General features: G+C 39.1%; 1 protein-coding gene across 3 annotated transcripts in view; it reads left to right on the top strand.

Moving 5' to 3' along the window:
* The first annotated feature begins 303 nt into the window (after positions 1 to 303).
* The window catches only part of FOCAD (focadhesin), a 312,606-nt gene continuing 289,719 nt past the window's right edge, over positions 304 to 23,190 (top strand). Inside the window, exons 1-2 of one of the 3 annotated variants that reach the window (XM_063696326.1) lie at positions 2,236 to 9,925; positions 10,592 to 10,636. In XM_063696326.1, the coding sequence (XP_063552396.1) occupies positions 9,664 to 9,925; positions 10,592 to 10,636 (307 nt within the window). In that variant the 5' untranslated portion in view covers positions 2,236 to 9,663. Of the gene's footprint in view, positions 374 to 2,235; positions 9,926 to 10,423; positions 10,637 to 23,190 lie in introns of those variants that run through there. The other 2 variants (XM_019034046.4, XM_063696327.1) reach the window with 2 other exon arrangements.

The following is a 23,190-nucleotide window of genomic DNA, read 5'->3' as shown; positions in this document are numbered from 1 at the left end:
CCAACAGGACTACCCGGGCACGCTGCAGTGGGATCTCTAGGCAGTTTCCTTTAATCTGATTTTCCTTGGGCTAACTCCTCACTGCGGTGCTGCTCCACAGCCAGCCCCCGCGCGCAGCCCTCCCGCACCAGCTCGCCTGCGGAGCGCGGGTCCGCCGCCCACGCCACCTTTCAACCGCAGTGCGCGGCCCGGGCCTTAGACGCGCGTGCGCGCGAGCCGGGGAGGGTGGGCCCCAGCCGGAGGAGGTGGAACAGGGCCTCGCGATGTGCAGCCCATTGGCTCTCTCCTACAGTCCCCGCCCCCGGGCGTTCGAGGCGGCGGGGCGGGCCACGTCAGGCAGCAGGCGCTGGGCTGAGCTTGTGGCAGAAGGGAGGTAAGCCGTGCGGGGCGGCGGGCTGCCACCGCTGCCCCCCTGCTCGGGAGCCGCCGGGTCGCGCCGCCTGCGGCCCGGTCGGCTTGCATGGAGGGCGGCTGAGGCCCTGCGGGGCTGGGGCTGAGCTGGGAGACGGGGCAGTGGAGCATGTGGCGGCAGGGCCGCGTCGCGGCGAGGGGCAGCCGGGAGGGGGCTTTTTGCCCTCGTCCGGTCCTGCTGGGGCTCTCAGCTTCTGGAGGACTAGGCCTTCTGAGGTTACGGAGCTCCGAGATACCTGGGCAGGGCTGGCTGTGGTGACTGCGGTGGGACTTAGTGGGATCTCGACTCGGAAGCCGGTCGGCGCGATCCTTGCATACTTAGCTGCAGCAGGTTGCAGTCGTCCCACTCTCCTTCGACGGGTTCCCTAGTTGGGGGCAGAGCAGGAGATTCTGGCCGCGTCCTGCCTGGCCTGGGGTGACTGTCTCCTCATTCCCGGTGACTCACTCAGATCATGTCCACTTATAATGCAAAGGCTTATGGGTGAGCAGGGCCTGTTTTCAGTCTCCTAGTTCTCTGGCTCCGTCCCCACTTGCGGCAATTACTTGAAGAAAGAGTATGTTAGATGTATGTTTTGAAATTTTCGCAGCAGCTAACGCGTGGAGACGTGCAGTTATGTTGCATTTACCCTTTATGAGTTTTAGTTTCAGCTGTGGCGTCCTGATATCTCAGTGTGGTTCCTGAATTTGGAGCTTTTGAAATGAATGAAATCCTGCCAATTTCATGCAGTCATTCATTCATACATTCCAAACTTTTTTGATGGATTCCTTAATGGTCAGCCTCATACCAGGTATTAAAATCGGCATTTCCTGCGTTTTCTTCCAGTTTATATGTTAGTTTTATTGTCTAGATTTGAGTTGGAAATTTTTTTTTGTTGTTGTTATTTTCAGGTTCTAGTATCCCTGAAACCATCGTGGCTCTGAGGGTGTAATCCTGATAACTCTATCAGTAATGACTCCAGGTTTCAGTGGCCTATCTGTAAGAAGAGGAATGGGATTAGTATAATTTTGAGATTTTCCAGGAGAGGAGGGGTAGATGGCATGTTTCCTGAACTGTGTTAGCAGTTAGGAAGTAACTATTTTAAAAACACAGGATGCATTTTATGATTATGTTTTACTGTGTCAACGAACATTGTATCTGTCCACATTCACTTTTTGACTACCAAGCAAGTGCATGTTTACAATTTTGATTCACATCCAATTCCTGCGTAGAAAGCACTGTGACTCATCTGAATTTTGAAATGAAGTAATCGTGAGCTTTTTAATGTTACATACAAAGGTATGATATTGAAACAATTGCATAAAAATGCAATTTTCAAAGCATTTTGACTTGCTTTTATAGATTAGTGGAAGCTAAAACCTCTGCCTTGATTATTTGCTTACTTAATCAATGTTAGGTAGTTACCATCGCTTGGCTAATGTTTATCAATATTATATCTATTTTAACATTTGTTTCATTAACCCCAAATTTACTGGATTTTAACTGATTGTTGCCTCCAGTTGACGCCTGATAACCAAAAGGTTATCGGGAGGAGCTGGAGCAGGCGCAACACGGCCTCGCGCCCTGTAATAAATAGTTTGAAATCAAAATTTTCATGGACGTATAACCAGAGTTTTTCATTTGTTAATTGATTGATGATGCTTACCAGTAAATCGTTTGGCTTTTTCCCCGTCTAAAATGATTTATGAAACAGTCTGAGACATAATATTCTTAGCTTCATGACACTTTTGGGATATTGTCCACAAATGATTAGTTGAATTAAATTGTTTATATCACTATTAGGAATTTGGAAAACTTAAGAAAATATAACTTCTTAAAATTTTGCATTGCTATTTTTTTGTTTGTTTGGAGACAGGGTCACTCTGTCGCCCAGGCTGGAGTGCAGTGCTGCGATCTCGGCTCACTGCAACCTCTGCCTCCCAGGTTCAAGTGATTCTCCTGCCTCAGCCTCCTAAGTAGCTGGGATTACAGGCGCATGCCACCACACCCAGCTAATTTTTGTATTTTTAGTAGAGACAGAGTTTCACCATGTTGGCCAGGCTGGTCTCGAAATCCTGACCTCAAGTGATCCCTCCGCGTTGGTGTTACATCTTTCAGTTCTAGAAATGGACCTGATCAAGATTGCAAGGTTAAGGGGGAAAATTCAAGAGCTGAGGACATTAACATTCTAGCGGGAAAAAACCACAATGAGAAATAATAACTATATTTGGAGGAAGTGTAAGGAAATAATAATGTCAGGATTATTAGTCTATAACAAATCTTGATCTTAATCCGTATTTCTTGATGTATAACAAAGAACTTGGTTTAAGCACAAAAAGAAAATTAGGGTGATAATTTAAATTTTGATCAAGTGATTAGTAAGTATTTCTTTAGGAGATGAGAAATCTATAGATCTAGAGATGCATGGTATAATAAAGTATGGTATACTTATATGAGTATAAGTCTGTGATTCACAATTAGTAATAGATTGATGGAGGTTTTGTTACTATTTCCACATGATAAGAAACAAGATTTGCTAAGCTGATAGGACAAGGGATATTTGTAAATTTCCTCCATGTAAATGATTTGAAACAACAAAGTTTTAAGTGATGTGGAAGAGCCCATCTATTTTCAAACAATGGATTGAAATGTAGTTTTTGTAACCCTCTAAGTACTTCTGGCCTCATAGTTTTTTTTTTTTTTCCCCTACTCAGGTCATATTGAAAGTAATAAAATTGTGTTTATGATTTTAAAAGTTTATATTGGCTTTCATTTAATTAGTCTGAGTTACTTTAGTTTTATATATTTTGAAGATGTTCCAAAACCCTTGACTTTAAATACTGTATAGCTTTCCATTGTTCATGATGGGAAAACATTTCTTTAGGCCAAAGGAAATTGAGAATCCAACTTGCATAGATAGTCAGTTTATTACTATTATTTATTTAAAGATTTATCTTTTTACTTGCCTGGGGACCAATGAAGCATCCACTGACGCTCCTAAACTGGAGAAGGTATCTTCTAATCTCCTTTTGGTCAGATGAGTTCTTGCTAATTTGGCTGATACGTATGTTGAACAAATGTAATACAGTAATTGTGGGTGTTGTAACTGTAGTTTTATGAAGTTTTTTGGTTGCCAGGGTGTATCTTTCCCTTCTCTCTTGACAAGCCTTTCTATTTGGCCTACCTGCTTTCATAATTTATTCTTAAGTTCTACTCTATTTCCCAATCATTGCACATGTTGGTTTATGTAACCAAACCTGATTTTAGTATATGCTATTAGGACATACACGTGGAGAAGAATGGAGGAAACTTTTTATTAAATGTTTTTAATTGTTGAAACACTTAAGTAAATGTGATTTTTAAAGAGTCATAGTTATTAAAGGTATTGTATTCATTATTTTTTATTCCTTCATTCAGCAAAGACAGCAACTACTTTGGTGCTAGGTCCTTAACTTTTCTTTAAGGACTTACAGTATTGCATGGACTTCATAAACAACACCAAAATACAATGGGATAAACATTATAATTAGTCGTTCACATAGTATAGTGGGGGATAGAGAAAACTGTGTGCGAGGTTTGAGGAGATTCAGAGAAGGCTTTATGGAGGAATTTTCATCTGAATTGAAGTTTGAAAGTGAGTAGGAATTAGTTGATGAGGTTAGAGGATAAGGCATTCTGGGCACAAGAAAGCAGTGAGGACAAATAGATAGCTTAGAAACAGGACATAGACCCTTAATGTGTTAAGATAGAGAATAGAGAGATGAACTTTAAAAAGTAAACAAGGGGTAAATAATGAAAGTTCTCTTCCACACCATGTTAGCCATTTTGAGCTTTAATCTGGAGGCTATGGTGATCCATGAGTAATAGATTTTAAGTGGAAGAAAGTTAACATCAGTTTCATGAGGCAATGTGAGGAATGAATTGTAGTGGGGTAAGGCAGACATTTGCATTACATATGACAGAACTCCGAAAATGCAGTGCTGCTGGAGAGAAGAGGATGAATTCCAGATATATTAAGGTGATTGAATTAGTGGCCAGATGGATGTAGGGGATGAAGGAGTGATGGAGTCAAGGATACCTCCTAGGTTTATGACTTCCTGAGATAGGAATCACATGAGCAATATCAGATATATGGGGAGAATAAGATCAGTAGTCTTGGACATGGGTTTGGGTCACACAGTTGGTGCTGTTCAGTGGGCATTTGGCTGCTTTGGTCTGGAGATAAAGAGAGGGTTCTAGGCTGGAGATAGAGATTAGGATGCTATCAATTTATAGGTAGTTAAAACAATGTGAGAATGGATGATGCCTAAGAGAGTTTGTAGAATAAGAAAGAATAAAGCAGAAGGGAAACGCTGGGAAACACCACCCTGTAGGAAAGATGACCCAGTGAAAAAGACAGAAGGAACAGCCTAATGACAGTGGATGTCTAGAAGATAAGGAGGGAGAGAATCCAACAAGAAGAGACTGGTCAGATGCCATAGGGAATAGGAGAAAGAGCTAACTACAGTTTTTGGAAGGTTTCCCAGATAGGCCAGGATCATTAATTTGTAATAATACTAGTTCATATGATTCTGTGACTTTTGGCAGCAAAATTCACTAGAACCAGAGATGCTAAATAGTTGGATTGATACAGTATTTGGATTTTGTTACGTGCGTATGGTAAGATTGCAAAGGAGTTGAAACTATTGGTGAAAGAATTGTCAGAGTGATGGAATGTGAAGTTTAGACTGGATAGGGATGAGGATAGAGCCAGGAGGAGCTGAAAGATTGAGATAACATAATTGGTTCAAAGGATTAAAAGTCTGGATGAAGTAAATATACAAGTGTTTGTAGCTAAAAGGGAGATAATGAAAAGGATAGAAATCCTCTGGTCAGAGTAGAATATTGGAATTTAAGATTTTTAGGGTGCAGATGGCTTGTAGGGTTTGGCTGTGGATATAGATGGTAGAAATGGAGGTGTTCAGGAACAATGAGACTGGTGGTGCATTCGATGAATTGCTCACCCAGATGACTGTAGATGACTGTGGTACCCAGGGAGGAAGGGTAGAATGTGATCCTAATTTCTGAGGTTTAGATTGCCTATGGTGGTGATCACTATAGATGAGAGATGAAGATACTTAGATGTTATGCCCTCAAAAGTACAGGGGGTGGGGGTGGGATGGGGTAAGTGGTCTGGAAACATTCTTCTGGGCCTTGGGACTTGGAAGGATGATTAGCCTTTACTGATGGGGGCCACCAAAGAAGGGGAGTTTAGTTTCTATTAGGCCTAGGAGGTATGGGGAGCATCTAGTGAAGAGGCTGAGGATATAAGAAAGCTTATTGACTATGGTGTCAGTGTAAAAGCTTGGGAAGGAGTGAGAGAGCGAGGAAAGATTATTTAGAGGAGAAGATAGGTTAGAAAGAGCTTAGATTTGGGTATAAGGGTGACAGTGCTTCTCTGAAGCATATGGCTAGCTTTTAGTAGTTGGGACTTTAAATTTTGATGAAGCTTTCTGTTGTTAACGTTTACCCATCAAGTCATTGTAGTTTCTGTCAGAGTAGGACAGTTGGCATAGTACTGTTTCTAAATTTAAAAATAACATATATGTCTCCAGTGAATATTTGTGTTATCTGTTGGAGAAAGGATGGACAGTGTGGCCTGTTTGCTTTGATGTACCTTTTCCTGGTCTTTGAACTCCCAAAATACTTTTGCAAATACATTTCATCATGTGTGCCAATTCTTATCTATTGGTAGGATTAGGAAGTTATGTTGAGTATTTTTAGGTCAATTCTGGGCCCAGAGGTATAGGAAATGCCTTAATGTGAATGGCAATTGCCATGAATGTGGGAGGTTGGCATACCTGCATTTACCTAAGATTGCCATCTGTTATTTTCTGACCTAGAGTCTGTTTCTAAGGACAGCTCCTCACTTATGCACTAGGTCTTATTCCTTTTACCTTCCGAAGGATTTGGCTCCAGCATCTCTCTCTCTGAACATTGCATTTCCCCTTATTACTAGATTATTCTGTTCATTATGCAAGTATGCTGGTATTTTTCCATTTTAAAATAATAGCTTTTGACCCCATTCCTGCTTAAGCCACTGCACAATTTATTTGTTACCCCTTATGGTATAACTATAATCCTGTCCAATTTCTTTCCTTCTATTCTTTCTTAAACCCACTTTAATCAGGCTTTCTCCCTCACCTCTATCAAAAAATTATTTGTTACTAAAAGTAACTTATCTAAGAAGTTACTTTTCTAAAAGTGACTTTATTTTTCATCTAGAGACAGAGTCTTGCTCTGTTGCCCACTCTGAAGTGCAGTGGTGTGATCATAGCTCGCCACAGCCTTGAACTCCTGGGCTCAAGTGGTACTTCTGCCTTGCCTCCTGAGTAGCTAGAACTGCAGATATGTGCCACCATACCTGGCTAATTTTTCTATTTCTTGTAGCGGTGGGGGTCTTACCATGTTGCTCAGGCTGTTTTGAACTTCTGGCCTCAAGCAATCCTCCTGCCTGGGCCCAGAGTGCTGGGATTATAGGTGGAGGCACCATGCCTGGCCTGTCATTTTCCTAAATCTAAAGGTCTGTTCCAAATTTTTACCTCTCAGTTGACCTGTCAGCATTTTTTTTTTTTTTTTTTTTTTGAGACAGCTAGTCACTCTCTGCTTCTTTATTTTTATTTTTGAGACAGAGTCCCACTCTGTCGACCAGGCTGGAGTGCAGTGGCGTGACCTCGGCTCACTGCAACCTTCATCTCCTGGGTTCAAGTGATTCTTCTGCCTTAGCCTCCTGAGTAGCTGGGATTACCGGCATGTGCCACCACACCCAGCTAATTTTTGTATTTTTAGTAGAGATGGGGTTTCACCACGTTGGCCAGACTGGTCTTGAACTCCTGACCTCAAGTGATCCACCCGCCTCGGCCTCCCAAAGTGCTGGGATTACAGGTGTGAGCCATGGTGCTGGCCCAATCTCTGCTTCTTAAAACACTTTCTTCCCTTATTAGCAAAAATACCACAATTCCTTGTTTTCCTCCTACGTCATTGTCCCTTTTTAGACTCCTTTACTGGTTCTTCCTTATCTCCCTGATAAGAGTGCTGTTAACATTGGAGTGCTTCAGGGCTCAGTCATTAGACCTTATACTTCTGGATCATATCATTCAGCCTTTAAATAGTAGCATTATTATTAATTAATTAATTTTATTTTATTATTATTTTTTGAGATGGAGTCTTGCTCTGTCCCCCAGGCTAGAGTGCAGTGGCGTCATCTCAGCTCACTGCAAGCCGTACCTCTCGGGTTCCGCCATTCTCCTGCCTCAGCCTCCTGAGTAGCTGGGACTACAGGTGCCCGCCACCATGCCCAGATAATTTTTTGTGTTTTTAGTAGAGACGGGTTTCACCGTGTTAGCCAGGATGGTCTCGATTTCCTAACCTCGTGATCTGCCCACTTCGGCCTCCCAAAGTGCTGGGATTATAGGCGTGAGCCACCAAGCCCGGCCAATTTATTTTTTGAGATGGAGTCTCCCTCTGTCACCCAGGCTGGAGTGCACTGGCACGATCTCGGCTCACTGCAACCTCTGCCTCCCGGATTCAAGCGATTCTCCTGCTTCAGCCTCTTGAGTAGCTGGGACTACAGGTGCGCACTACCACACCAGGCTAATTTTTTTATTTTTAGTAGAGACGTTGGCCAGGCTGGTCTCAAAAAATCCACCCGCCTTGGCCTCCCAAAGTACTGGGATTACAGGTGTGAGCCACGGCACCTGGCCTAAATATTAGCTTTAAATACTAGTAATACCCTACTAGCTTCCAAATTTATATTTTCAGCCTGGCCTTCCCTTGAACTCCTGACTCCGTATATCCAGTGCCTACTCAGCATTTTCTGTTTGGATGACTAATATATATTTCAAACTAAACTCTGAAATTTCCTTTTTTACCTATAATCTTTCCTATTTCAGTTAACAGAAACTCCATCCTTTTTATGACATAGGCTAAAAACCTGAGTATCATCCTTGACTCTTCTTTATCTCACAATCTATATATATATACTGTTACTTTGGAAAGTGTGTTGGCTATACCTTCACAATGTATTTAGAATCCAAGTACTTGTCACTACCCACTGCTATCACCCTAGTCTAAGCCCCCATTGTTTATGTCCCGATCTTGCAGTAGCCTCTATATTAGTTATCCATTGTTACCTACTCCCAACATTTTGTGGCTTAAACCAACAGTTATGTATTAGTTTGTGATTCTGTGGTTGGCAGCTTAGGTTGGACTTGGGGTAGATGTGGGGCAGCTCTTTTGCTGGTCTTGCCTGTGGTCACTCATGTAGTGATCGGCACTGGTAGGTTTGGCGGCCTCAGCTGAGATGGCTTATCTCTGCTCTACGTGGTCAGTAAACTATCTCATGTTTATGTTTCTTTACGTGGTGGTTTAATGGAAGCAAGATAACAAGAGGAAACTATGTGGCCTTTTGAGGCCGGGACTTAGAACTTCTACAGCTTCACTTTCCCTGCTGTTGGTGAGAGCAGGTCACCAGGTCAAGCCAGATGAAGGGGACAGAAAATTAGTCTACTTTTTTTTCTGAGGGGTGCAGCAAACTCACTTTGTAAAGCAGTTTGTATACAGAGATTGGGAGCAATTGGAGGCCATTTTTTGCAAACTGTCCTGGCCTTCTAACGGATTGCTTCTATCTTTCCCCTTACAGTATTGTCAGAACAGCAGCCAGCGTGATTTTATAAAAACGTGAGTTAGATCTCCTCTCTGCCCCAAACTCTCCAGTGGCTTCCCGTTGCCACCCAAAGTAAAAGGCAGTCTTGGGATTGTCCTGTGAGGCTTGCCATGATCTGACCCATTTGTTGCCTCTCCAACTCCATTTACAACCACTCTCTCTCTCTTGCTTAATCTGCTCAAATGAGCCTCTGCTGTTCTTCAGACATCTGAGGCATGCTTTCACCATGGCATTGGCACTGCTACTCTTTCCGCCTAGAATCTTCTTTTCTGAGATGACAAAACTGCTCTTTTACTCCCCTTCAGGCTACTCGAGCACTTCCTCAGCCTTTCCCTGACCATCCTTTTAAAAATAGAAACCTCTCTAATACTGTCTATCCTCCACCCTGGTTTACTTTTATCCATAGCACTTATCTTCAGAAATGCTATGTAATTTACTATTTTGCTTATTCTTGTCTTCCCTCTACTAGGAATGTAATCTATAAGGGCAGGGATTTTTCTCTGTATTCCCAGTGCTTAGTATAGTGTCTGATACAAGGTAGGCATCTCATAAATATTTCTTGAATGGAGGAATGAAAGGTACTGCAACCTTTTTCAGGATTAGGTATCTCTTCCATTCATTATGGAAAAGCTCTGGACCATTATCTGAGGAAATTCCTGGTCTCCTTTGCAAGTACGTTTGCAATCACTATTTATTTATTTATTTATTTAGATGGAATCTTGCTCTGTTGCCCAGGCTGAAGTGCAGTGGCACGATCTTGGCTCACTGCAACCTCTGCCTCCTGGGTTCAAGTGATTCTCGTGCCTCGGCCGCCCAAGTAGATGGGATTACAGGTGCGTGCTGCCACGCCTGGTTAATTTCTGTATTTTTAGTACAGATGGCACTTCACCATGTTGGCCAGGCCAGTCTCGAACTCCTGACTTCAAGTGATCTTCCTGCCTTGGCCTCCCAAAGTGCTGGGATTGTAGGTGTGAGCCACCGTGCCCAGCTGCAATCCATTTTTTAAAAGAGGTCTTCTAGACCAAGTATTCTTCCACATCCAGACTCTAATTTATTCTTTGCAAGAAGATTATCATGTTCTCTTAACTATATGCAATACCTTTCTTGATACTTAATAGCAACCTCTTCACTTTGAGTTGTAAATCATAACATTTTTTGTACAAAGCAAAGCTGAAACAGGTGAAAGGAATAGTCTAGGGCAGAAGATTTTCAAACCTTTTCTAAGGTCTTAGACTCTCTCCACCTCCACATATCTTACTGAGAACTTCAGATAAGAGAAGTGTTTTATTATTCAAAATAAAGGTTTTATTATTCAAAATAAAGCTATTTTACATTTGAATTTATAGCATACTCTTATTATAAAGTCAATCTGAACCATGAAGCTATTATAAGGAGTGTAATATTGAAATGAATGATTATGAATAAAAATGATAATCTCTATATGTCTCAGCCTCCAATTTATTTTTGTATTGTGATTTTGTATTTTGATTTTGTTGCAGACCATCAAGGAAATTTCCATCCACACAGATTAGCAGTTGAAAATGGTAATAATTTTTTTTAACAGTTCACATTGCAATCTTACGATCTCTAGTTACTTTTTTTAATTTTCTTTTATTTTTAAAAATGTCTTACTAAAACATACACACATTAATAGGGAATATAGTAAATGAACTTAATTTCAACAACATCAACATTTTGTCAATCTTGTTTTTCTCTCTAACATTTTTTCTTCCCTAGTAATTGTCTTTAATTAATAAGGACTTCTTAAAGTACTATTACTAGGCCATTCATTATCAACCCTAACAAAATTAATACCAATTCCTAAATATTATCCAATACAGTCCATATTTCAGAATTTCTCAGTTGGGCCAAGACTGTCTTAGTAGAATTGGTTTTTTGAAATCAGAATCATGTAAGTTTTTCAAATATAATATAATTTGGTTACTATGTCTGTTTAGTCACTTATTCTGTACAATCCCTCCACTCCTTTTTTCCCATGTCATTGATTTGTTGGAGAAACTGAGTACTTTGTCCTGTAAAGTGTCCCAGATTCTGGACTTGATCTGTTGCTCTGCAAGTGGTATTGTCCTGGAAGAGGTACCTTGTTCCTGTATCTCATATATTTCTTGTAAATTGGTAATTAAATATAGAGAGTTGTGTATATTAGTGGCAAATTTTTTTTTAGGTAAGAGTATTTTTACAGAAGCCTGTGTATGTCCTAGTCCATCACCCATGAGGATACAATGTGTGGTATTCTTACTTTTAGTGATGCTAAGATGAATCAATGGATTCAAGTGGGATCATCCTGATCCCTCTAATATAAAGTTCCCTATCTTCCTTTAACTTAATATTTTTAGCCACAGTTGATGATTGATTCACAAATCAAAGTATTTATTAACAAAGTAACTTCATATTGGTAAAGATTTTTCTTAAGCCCGTAAATATGCTTTCATTTTTTCTTTCCTCACGTTTCTTTTTACAATACAGTTTTTTCCCTGTCCCCTCATCCTACATTTATACACGTACACAGTGCCTTCAGTACATGTTGAACATTTGACATAAAGCTTGTAAAGAGATATGAAATGGAATGGACAACAAAGGAAGGCGAGGTAGGGAAGTAAGGATTATCCACCCATCTACCTACTAACTTACCTGTCTCCTCTCCTTCTCTGTATCTTACTGGTTTCAATTTATAATATTTTAAAAGCTATGTGGGATAAGTATGGCTTAGAGGGCCACTGAGGCCTTACAGGGATTGGAAATTGGATAGGACCTGGGCAGGTGTTGACTGCAGCATTGGTGTTAGGTATGAATTGAATATAAATCCAATCTGCAGCTAAGCACACACATTTTAACATTTGTTGTGTATAGTCAAGATTGGCCCCAAATAAAACTGAGAAGCAAATGAAGCTTATACAGTCTGCATGTGGCATCCTTTTATCATATAGCTTTTTTTAGCTGATATGGACAAAAGTAAATTGAGCTTCCAAGAATTTAGGAGACTCATTCATTGCTGCATTATTTTAGAAATGGATAAATGATTTCGACTTCTGCATCTTAGTGTATGACTGCTTTGTTCTTTCAGTTATCTGAACCCCAAACTTTGGAGTCATCCTTCACTCTTCCCACATTTCATGTCTAATCCATTAGCAAATCTTACCAAATATTTCTGAAATACTTGTAACTGCAGGCATGTATCCTTTGACCAAATGGAGACCTAATGTATATATAACATGGTGACTATACTTAATGATAATGTATTGTATAGTTGAAATTTACTAAGAGAGTAGATTTCAAGTGTTCTCACCATACACACACACACACACACACACACACACACACACACACACACACACAATGGTAACAAGATGAGGTGATATGTTTGATTGTGGAAATCATTTCACACTGTATACATATATCAAAACATCTGGTTTTGTACCCTAAATATATACAGTTTTTATTTGTCAATTGCTATGGTTTGAATGCTTGTCCCTCTCAAAATTCATGTTTAAATTTAATTGCCATTGGCCAGGTGCTGTGGCTCATGCCTGTAATCCCAGCACTTTGGGAGGCCGAGACAGGTGGATGGCTTGAGCCCAGGAGTTTGAGACCAGCCTGGGCAACATGGCAAAACCTCATCTCTACTAGAAAATACAAAAATTAGCTGGGCATTGTGGCGCAAGCCCGTACTTCCAGCTACTTTGGAGGCTGAGGTGAGAAGATTGCTTGTGCCCAGGAGATGTAGGTTGTAGTGAATTGAGATCATGCCACTGCACTCCAGCCTGGGTGACAGCAAGACTCTATCTTATAATAATAATAATAATAATTAATTGCCATCGTAACCGTATTAAGAGGTGGGATTGTTAAGAGGTGATTGTCATGAGGGTGCTACCCTCAAGGGTGAGATTGGTGCCAATGTAAAAGTCGGTCCTCTCCTGCCCTCTGTCTCTTTGCACTTCCACCATGTGATGATGTGGCACAAAGACCCTCCACGGATGTTGACACCTTGATATTAGACTTCCCGGCTTCCAGAACTGTGAGCCAATAGGTTTCTGTTCTTTATAAAATATTCCCAATCTCAGATATTCTGTTTAGCAGCCAAAAACAGACTAAGACATCAATTATACCTCAATAAATCTGGAAAAAAATAAACATGTCCTAAGTCTGACCTCTTCCCACCATCTCTACTGCTGTTATCCTTGTCCAAAGCAATATGATTTATCTCCTGGATTATTGATGTAACCTAACTGGTCCCTCTCTTTTTCTTTTTTTCTATCCTTGCCCTCTTATGATCTCTATTCTTCCTAGAAGCCACAATGATCTTTTTAAAATGTCAGTCAAATATGCCATTCCTCTTTCCCAAACCCTGTAGGACTTCCCATCTCACTGAGAAACATCCAAAGACTCCCAGCACCCTGTAGAGGCTTACATGATCTGGGTTTCTGCTTCATTCTGTAATCTCTCACTGCCTAACTTGCTGACTTGCACCAGCCAACACTAGTGTCCTTGGTCTTTCCTAAACTTGCCAAACATGCTTCCATCTCAAGGTTATTCCTTCTGTTTGGACTGCACATTACTTCCTTCAGGTGTCTGTTCAAAAGTCACTATCAGAAAGAGCTTTTTTTATTCTTCGACAGATGCCAAAACGTTTAAAGACCTCTCTAAAATTTACCTATTGATGACTAAAATTTTGATTTTCTTGGTATTATGTTGTGTTTGAATTTGGAAAATTAAAATATAAAACTACTTATACTGTAGTTCAAGCAATTAAAAATGCCCTCTAGACTGAAGCTAACATACTTGATTAAAATGAGACTGGAGGATGTTGAACACACTGGAGGAACACTTGATGTTTTTCTCAGGTGCAGATGGATTAATCTCCTGGCAAACAATTTAGAATCAAAGGTAATTCTGTTAGCTTACTTGTTTGGAACTCTGCAGGACCATTATAGCTTCTAATAACTCAAAGGTGTGACTTTCTCATTAAATAGTTCTTAATAAGTGGTATAACTGGATCAAGTGAGACTTTTTTTGCCTTGGCGTGTGCTGTGGTGAAACCACCTCTTTAGAGAATGATAAAAGACCATGGTTTTAAGTGAATAAATAAGATCACTTTTTTAAAAATTGCAATTAAACATTTTATTTTTTTATTTGAGGAGAATTAATTTCTTTGTAATTTAAAATAAGTAATGTATGCCCCATTGTAAGAACAAAATTAAAAGTAGCAAAGGCGGAATACAGTAGGTTACATAATCATCCATCATCCTGTTCAGAAATAACCCTATCTACATTTTTGCCTATTTGTTTTTTTAATTCTATATTTCTCTCTATATTACTCACATGCACACATTATATATACTATATGTGTATACACACACACGCACACACACACACGTATATGTGTATTTATTTTTATTTTTGAGATAGAGTCTTGCTCTGTGACCCAGGCTGGAGTATAGTGCTGCACTTTGGCTCACTGCAGTCTCGATCTCCTGGGCTCAAACAGTCCTCCCACCTCAGCCTCCTGAGTAACTGAGACCACAGGGACACACCACTGTGCCTGGCTAATTTTTTATTTTTTGTAGAGATGAGGTCTCACTATGTTGCCCAGGCTGGACTTGAAATCAGCCTCCCAAAGTGTTGGGATTACAGGTGTGAGCCACTGCGCCCGGCTTATGTTTTAAACTTTGTTGTGTTCATGGTTGTATGCAAAAATTTCTCAAGTGTTTTTTATTGTAAACTTTTCTTTACATTATTAAAACTCTTTACAAATGTTATTTTCAATTACTGATCAATATTTTATCTGCATAGTCCTTAGTTTATCTTTTAGATTTGTCCATTAATACTTTTGCAAAAAGTGTGCTTGATTTTAAACCTTTTTAATTCTTAACTCACTTTTAAAATGGGAGCTGAATAGAACTTGAAGGATGTATGCCACACTTTGGGATATAGCCAAAAAGTGTCAGATAGTAAGATCAAATGCTCAGGAAGTGGTACCCAGACTGCCCACCACAGAGTGATTTAGTTTTTGGCTTACCTCAGACTTTCAGCTTCATGGCGCTAAAGTTCCCTATGAAATTAGGTATGGTAGGTGGGACTTGGGGAGACTTTTGTGGTTCTGGGAATCATGCTGGTTCTGCCTTATTTGTGTGGCTTGTTCCTGAGCTGATCTGATCTTTGATAACCTTTCTATCAGTTTGGAAGTAAGCCAGATTGGGAGCAATTTCTTAGATAGTGTTTGAATTTGGGCTGAAAGGCAGAAGTAGTCTTTGAGGGTGAAATGAAACTGTTTTGAATGTTGCCTTTATTGTAAGTTGCTGGTCTTTGGAGTGGCTGTTGCTGTTCATCTAGTTGGTCATTTACTTAAAACAGAGTGTTGAAAAGTTCCCTTAGGCCTGTATGTATGAAAATCATATATACTAGTTTTAACATTTGTGAAATTAAAAAAATCATGAAGAGCACCTGGGCGCAGTAGCTCATGCCTGTAATCCCAGCACTTTGGGAGGCCCAGGTGGGTGGATCACGAGGTCAGGAGATCGAGACCATCCTGGCTAACACAGTGAAACCCCGTCTCTACTAAAAATACAGATATACTGGGCATGGTGGCGGGTGCCTGTAGTCCCAGCTACTCAGGAGGCTGAGGCAGGAGAATGGCATGAACCCAGGAGGCGGAGCTTGCAGTGAGCCGAGATTGTGCCACTGCTCTCCAGCCTGGGCAACAGAGCAAGACTCCGTCTCAAAAAAAAAAAAAAAAATATATATATATATATATATATATATATATATATATATGAAGAGCTACATATTACATCTTAACCCCTTCTTCGTTCTCCTCCTCCTCCATGTTTGTTTAAATAAAATTCTTAAACTAACTTTATCTGAAAGACATCCTACATACTGTACTCTGTCAGTTGGATGTCAGCATTTCACCCCAAGATCCTCTTCTGATTCTTGAATATGCTGCTTGATATTTCCACGCTAATATGAAATGATTTACTAATGAACTCCTGCCCAGGATGATTGCAAAAGTTAACTAATATCTGATTACTAAGCACCCTATAAATAAAAACAGCCATGAGTAATGCTAGCTGTATAATAGAAGATTAGTAAATGTTCCTTTTTTTTTTAAAGAAATTATTTAAAATTCCTTTTACCCCAATGGGAAATACCCAGAGGTGATACTGTGGGTTTTTAAAGGATTGTAGTACATAGCAGATTAAGCACATAGCTATGATAAATAATAGCTGTCAATGGAAGCATTCATGTAAAACTTATGTTGTATTAAAGTAACAAAGACCCATTTTCCATCTCTATTAGATTCAGCTGGAAACAGTGAAGAAACAGTCTTGTTAGCTTTTACATGTGTTCTGTGATTTTTTTTTTTTAAAGAAAATGTACCAAAATTCATGACAGTGTAATGAAATTTTACTGGTGTAGATTCTGCTGATTTTGGATTTGAATTTGGCTGAAGTTCACCTTTGCACTATCTACACAAAAATGATTCGCCTAGTTAAAAAAAAAAAAAACTGGGAGTTTAGGATGTGTCTAAAAAGAATTATCACCAATTCCTAAATGTGTTGGTCACTAAATTCAAGTTACTGTATTAATTTGGACATAAAGTTGTTTAAACATTTATTTTTCTACTTCTGGTTGTTATTTATTTTGGTCTTTGTTTCATGAGTCTTAATGAAAAAGATATAGATTCCTCTCTATTTCTTAGTTTCTGTTTTGGAAAGTTGATCTGAAAACAAAATAAACAGTGGAATCCTGATTCTAACATTTTTGAGACTGTTAGGTACTGTGCTAAACACAGTAATTCAGCAAACATTTATTAACTGCTTATTCCATGCCAGACCCTGAAGGGGGTGAACAAGAAGCTGCTTCTCTTAAGAAATCCAAATGTCCAGGGTAATAATGCAGCAGGCTTGGTCAGTGGGGACCCTTCCCACTTCTGATTCTTCTTTACTGGCATCTGAGCAGGTGCAGCTGCTGTATAGATGGAAACTAGGCCCTTCAGAATGAGACAAGAATGTCTTAAGGAGTGATTATAACCCTCTCAGAGTTGGAAGGGACATTAGAGACTGATCTTAGCTCTCCACTTTGTCCTCTCAAACCATATCCTCATATTCCCTCTGCGTGGAATGTGATGCGAAGTTTTAGTTCAAGCCCTGTTTTCTGAGGCAGCTGCAGGAACTGAGAAAGAACATGCATTGGCTTCCTTTTGATCTTCCTGCTTCTGGACATTTCTTCCTGAGCATTCCAATATTATTTCAAGCCCTGTTTTTACAAGTGAACTCATGCACACACAAATTTCCCTGTCTCATTGAGCTGTGTTTTCACCTGTCACATGGTGAGGTTTCCTGCCAGCTAAGTACTCATTTGCAGTGGCATTGCCATCTGTATGTGTGTAGTGTTTAAGCAATCATTTGGGTATATAATTGCTTTAATTAATTTTAGTGATTATTTACTTATTAAAAAAACAGAAAATGTAGATGTGAAAGTGTTGATATCAGTGACAAGAAGCATAGATTTACTACAGATTGACAATTGTCCTGATGGAAGTGGCCAATTGTTATCCTTTGTTACCTACTCATTGAACTTAAACTGAACAGTCAATGATGAAATAAAGGCATATAACCAAAGAACATATACAGATGTGGGAGATGTATTGCTGGTGATGGTGCCACAAGGATGAAAGTTAAGTTTAGATAAACAATTTTTATGTTTTGTGCTCTGGGCAAGGAGTAATCCTTTAATATGTAACGTTTGTGCATTAGACTTGATTACCTTTTTAGCATTGCAGTATATACAAAGATACAAAGCTGTTTGCGTATGCTGATAAGCTGCTTTGGGAATTTGATTTAACACGTATGTGCAAACCCAGGTAATTCATTTAAAGATTTATTTGATTTCCTGAGATGCAGCAAAATATAATGGAAAAAACAAGGTATTAGATTCAGACTCAGAATAATAACATTTAAAAACTTTGCTATGTTCATGGCTCTGAGCGAAATGCTTTAATGGATTATCTTAATTTAGCTTTAGTTTTTTAACTTTATTATTGTTATTATTATTATTATTATTATTATTATTATTAGCTATAGGGCATTGTTCTGTTGCCCAAGCTGGAGTGCAGTGGCATGATAATAGCTCACTGTAGCCTTTATCTCCAGTGCTCAGATGGTCCTCCCACTGCAGCCTCCTGGGTAGCTAGGACTAAAGGCATGTACCACCATGCCCAGCTAATTTTTAAAATTTTTTGTAGAGATGGGGTATCACTATGTTGCCTAGGTTGATTTGGAACCCCTGGCCTCTAGTGATCCTCCCGCCTCAGCCTCCCAAAGTGCTGGGATTACAGGCATGAGCCGCCGGCTGCTTGATGATCTTAGTTTTACAAAAACTTTAAGTCAACTATATCTATACGTTATTAAAGAGTGGTTAAGCATGTGAGATCTGGAGGCAGACTGTTTATATTCATGCTTTTGCTTCTTACATAATTAGGCAATTAATTTTGACCTCTCCTTTCCTCACTTGGTTTTTCATATGAAGATAAAGTTAATAGTAGTACTTATGTAATGAGGTTGTTTTGAATATCGAGTGAGAGAATACGTATAAAAAGCTTTGACAGTACCTGCCTGGCACATGGTAAAATTCTCAATAAATCCTGGCTGTTAATACCACTGTATAACCTCAGGCAAGTGACTTCTTCCCTGAGCTCCTATTTCCTCCTGTGGGAAATGGAGTTAATATTTACCTCAAAGTTGTTGTGAGGATCTTGTGGAATTAGTTAAAGTGTCTTGTGGAGTGCTTAGCACATAGGAGATGTTTAATCCAATATGGTATTCCAAATCCTATGTTATGCTTTGCATTTATTCAGTTAATCTTTATTGAATAGGTATTTGTTATATGCTGGGGAGATAGTGGTGAGAGCTGAGATCGTGCCACTGCACTCCAGCCTGGGCGACTGAGCAAGACTCCATCTCACAAAAAAAAAAACAAAACGGTCCCTGCCTTAAAGATTTTGCATTTGGGGAGGTGGGGGTGGAGTAGGGAAGCAGAAATAAGTAAATGACAATCATTTGAGATTGTGATAAAAGCTATGAATGGTATAATAGTGGGTCACTGCAGTGGCAAGTAGGGAACTATTTGAATGGGGGTGGTGGGGGGATAGGGAAGGTTTGAGGGAACATGTGAAGGGAGAGAAGAAACAGCTTATTTGAACAGTTGAACAAGTCAAGAGCACTTGAGGCTGAGGGGCCTGAGAGTTCTAGACCCAGATGTGGAAGGAGCTGAGGGTGTGGTTGTCGGGGTGGTTTAAGGAAGAAACTGAAGGCCAATGTGGCTGAAGTGCCCTGACTGAAGGAGAGTTGCGAGACCAGAACCTTTTGGCCTTCCTGTAGAGTTGCAGTGGGGAGCTATTGGAAAGTTTTCAGCATGTGAGTTAAAAGTCAACTGTATTTTATTCCATGTCTTTGCTATTGTGAATAGTGCTGCATAAACTATATTTTAAATGGGAATCTTATGTATATTCTAACCTTGGGGCTGGTGTCTTATTTCTCTCTAGTGACTTGCATACAAGATCCCATCTTTGCATATAAGTAATTTATCTTTTATCATTAAAACAATTTTTCTACTTCATTACTGCTCACTTGATGAGAGATTCCTTATCACTTAAATTCAAATTCTTTTCCATCATTCACCTTCCTTGACTGTCCCACATGGTATTGAGGGAGGGAGGAAGCACACATTTCTACAGTGCCTGCTATGTGCAAGACTCTCTTGGCTTTAAGGTGTACTTTGTATTGTTATGCACAAAACCTTGTTTAACCAATGAGGAAACAGGTTCCAAGATGGTAAGTGATTTGCCTAGTGCTGGAATCAGGATTTGCATCCAGGTCTATGGTTCCCTCCTCCCTTTAGCCCCCAAAGGGGGCTCCCCAAAGCACCTCAGAGCTTTGCTGTCTTTGTCAGGTTGCTCTGTTATCATGATGATAGAGGTAGGTAAGACTGTGAGCTTAATCAGATTAAGGTGTTATTCTTCTCTGTGGACAGTCTTAGAGTTTGCAAAAGAATATATGTCATTGCTTCACAGTGCACTATTGATCTTATTCATTTGAACATTTTCACTGTGGTTCTTCTAACAGTACTGCAATAACTTTGTTTTTGTCCTTGTAACCATTAAGGACTCAAATACAGAGATACTCTCCATGTCCATTTTGGTGTATGCACATTGACTTTGTTGAAAATAGAGAAATTTACTATCTTGTAAAATTTTTTTGTTCATTTGGTCTTCAGCTTTCATTAGCACTCAGTATGCAAATTAAAATAGCTAAACCATATCTATTCCATTCTACATGAATTTAGTAATTTAGTTTTTATGAAAAATACCAAATGAGCTTGATTGGTCACTTTGCAACAATCAAAAATGTTGCCAATAAACTTGTAATCAGTCTATATAATTCTTTTCCAGAGTAAGAATTTTATTTTGGAGGAAGATTTCCTAGCAGTCTACTTGGGGAAATTATAATAGTTATTTTTCTCCTTGAAAATGAAGGAAGAAAGCTTTTAAGTGGTTTAAACTTAATCTATCTGGCTGAATTACATTGGCCCCTTTTCAATATTACTCTTTTCATAAAGCATTGGTAAACATAAGTAACAAAGTAATCTTTCATCATTTTATCAACAATTTTTCTACTAAATTGCTGCTCACTTTATGACATCCTTTAATGATGGATTTCTACGCTTTCAGTGATTTGGGTGTCAGAAAGTTATATCCTCTATTTCTACAAAATGTATTATAATGTGAGTCAAGATTTTCCTATTTTGGTAACTTTATTAAAATTACAAAACACATATTCTCATAGAACAATTAGAAACTGGGAATGAGCAAAAATAAAAATTATCCACAATTGGTACATTCCGGGCTTTTCTTTGTGCATATGTACTCTGGAGCGAGACTACTTAGGTTGGAATTCCGGTTCTGTCACTTACTCTGTGACCTTGGGAAAGTTATCTAAATTTTCTGTGCCTCAATTTCTTAATCTGTAAAATGAGTAACTATCTCCGGGTTACTGTGGGGGTTAAATGAGTTAATACATGTAAAACGCTTAGAATATTGCCTTTCCCCTAGTAAGAGCCACATACATGGGTTTTAAAAGACCTTTTATTATGGAGAATTTCAAACATAAAAATAGAGACTAGTATTATGAATTCCAGTGTACCTATTATTAACATTTAGACATTCCTGTTTCATCTATCAGTCTTCTTTTATTTTTCTTTCAATACTTGGGTATTTTATAGAAAATCCCAAATATTGCATCCTTACACTGTGTATACTTTGTACCATATTAATATCTGCTAAGAATTAGGTAAGTTATTTTAGAGAGTGAGTATACAAAATTTGAGTCATTTTTGAGGGGAGAAAATACAAGCAAAATATCTAAAGCATCCATTCTGTGATGTTTTACTAATTTAGTTAACTGAATGGTATTTGAAGTAAGATTGTGAATATGGAGATTTTGCGATCATTTATTGGCCAATAACACATTTAAAATAATTAGGTATCAGTTTTATTTTAAATATACTGTAAATATTTTATATGAACATGAAGTCTTTATTTAGAAAATGTTTTGTACTGGGCAATATATGTAATTGTTTTGGTGAAGGAAAAATACTTAAAAATTATAATATTGGAAAAAATAAAAAAGCCAACTTTGAAGATTTAGATTGGATGCTGAAAAAATTCTAGAGATTCATAAGCCCTTAGATTTTAAAAAATAACTATTTTTCATTGATATACTCATATATTTAGCATATACACATCCATATGCCACAAGTTAAAACACAGAATAATTAGAGAAAATTTGTAACTAGTTAGGCATTATTCAGTTTTAAGTTTTTTTTTTTTTTTTTTTAAACAGGGGCTGGTTCTGTCACCCAGGCTGGAGTACAGTGGCACAATCCTGGCTCTCTGGAGCCTTGATCTACTGGGCTCAAGTGATCTTCCCACCTCAGCCTCCCAAGTAGCTGTTTCTATGGGCATGAGCCACCATACCCAGCTAATTTTTAAACTTTTTGTAGAGATGGAGTCTCCTTATGTTGCCCAGGCTGGTCTCAAACTCTTGGGCTCAAGTGATCCTCTTAGCTTGACCTCCCAAAGTCTTGGGATTACAGATATGAGCCACTGTGCCTGGCCAAGTTTGTAGTTTTATTTTTTATTTTAATGCCTGTTTTCCTGGACAGCAATCAGTTCTGACTTGGAATTTCCTGCCTTTGATCTTATTTTAGGCTCCCATTTCAAAATCTGTAAGTAGCATGTGATATTGAGAAGGAACTAAATTGTAAAGGCAGGAATTTGATAGAATTCATTGTACTTTTAGTAAATGGCAGCCAGTGAGATCATCTGAACTCATAGTCATGTAAATTTTCTCAGTACTTGAATTATTGATCTTAAAATTCCTGGGATATGATGCAGTGATATGGAATTGTGCAGGTCATGCCTCATGTTACCGATGGTCCAGTGGAAAGAACACTTGGTTGGAAGTCAAGAAACCTCTGTTCTCACTTGAACTCTGTCATGATGACTTTCCTTTTTGGCAAGTTGCTTTAACCTCTCTGACATTGTTTCTTCATTTCTCTAGTGAAAATATGTAGGGAGGGAGATGATGTTAGGTCCATTATATTAGTTAAGGAAGTGCTAGATATTGCAACAAGGAGACCCCAAAATGAAATGGTTCAAACAGTGTAGAAGTTTTTCCTGTAATAGTTGGAGTTCCAGGTATGTAGCCGTGCAGCAAGCTATCATTTAGGGATCCACGTTCTTCCCATTTTGTTTCTTCAACAGAATCCCAGGGCCATTGTCTTCATGTGCGTGGTTGTGTCTAGGCTGTTGCCCAGAATTCACTGTGGTTCTGAAGAGAGAGTGGAGGAAGCAGACTCCAGCCTGGAAATGGCATGTCACTTTTGCTCAAACACCACTGGAGAGAACTTGATCACATATTCATACTGTACCATATTTGAGGCTGGGAAATGTAATGAAGCTGTTCAGGTTACAGTTTTGTTAATACAAAAGAAGAGAACAGATATTGGTGGATAAATA

The sequence above is a fragment of the Gorilla gorilla genome, chromosome 13 (assembly GCF_029281585.2).
Source record: "Gorilla gorilla gorilla isolate KB3781 chromosome 13, NHGRI_mGorGor1-v2.1_pri, whole genome shotgun sequence".
NCBI classification, from domain to species: Eukaryota; Metazoa; Chordata; class Mammalia; order Primates; family Hominidae; genus Gorilla; species Gorilla gorilla.
The sequence above is the reverse complement of the archived record's forward strand: the minus strand, read 5'-3'. Positions and strand labels throughout refer to the sequence as shown.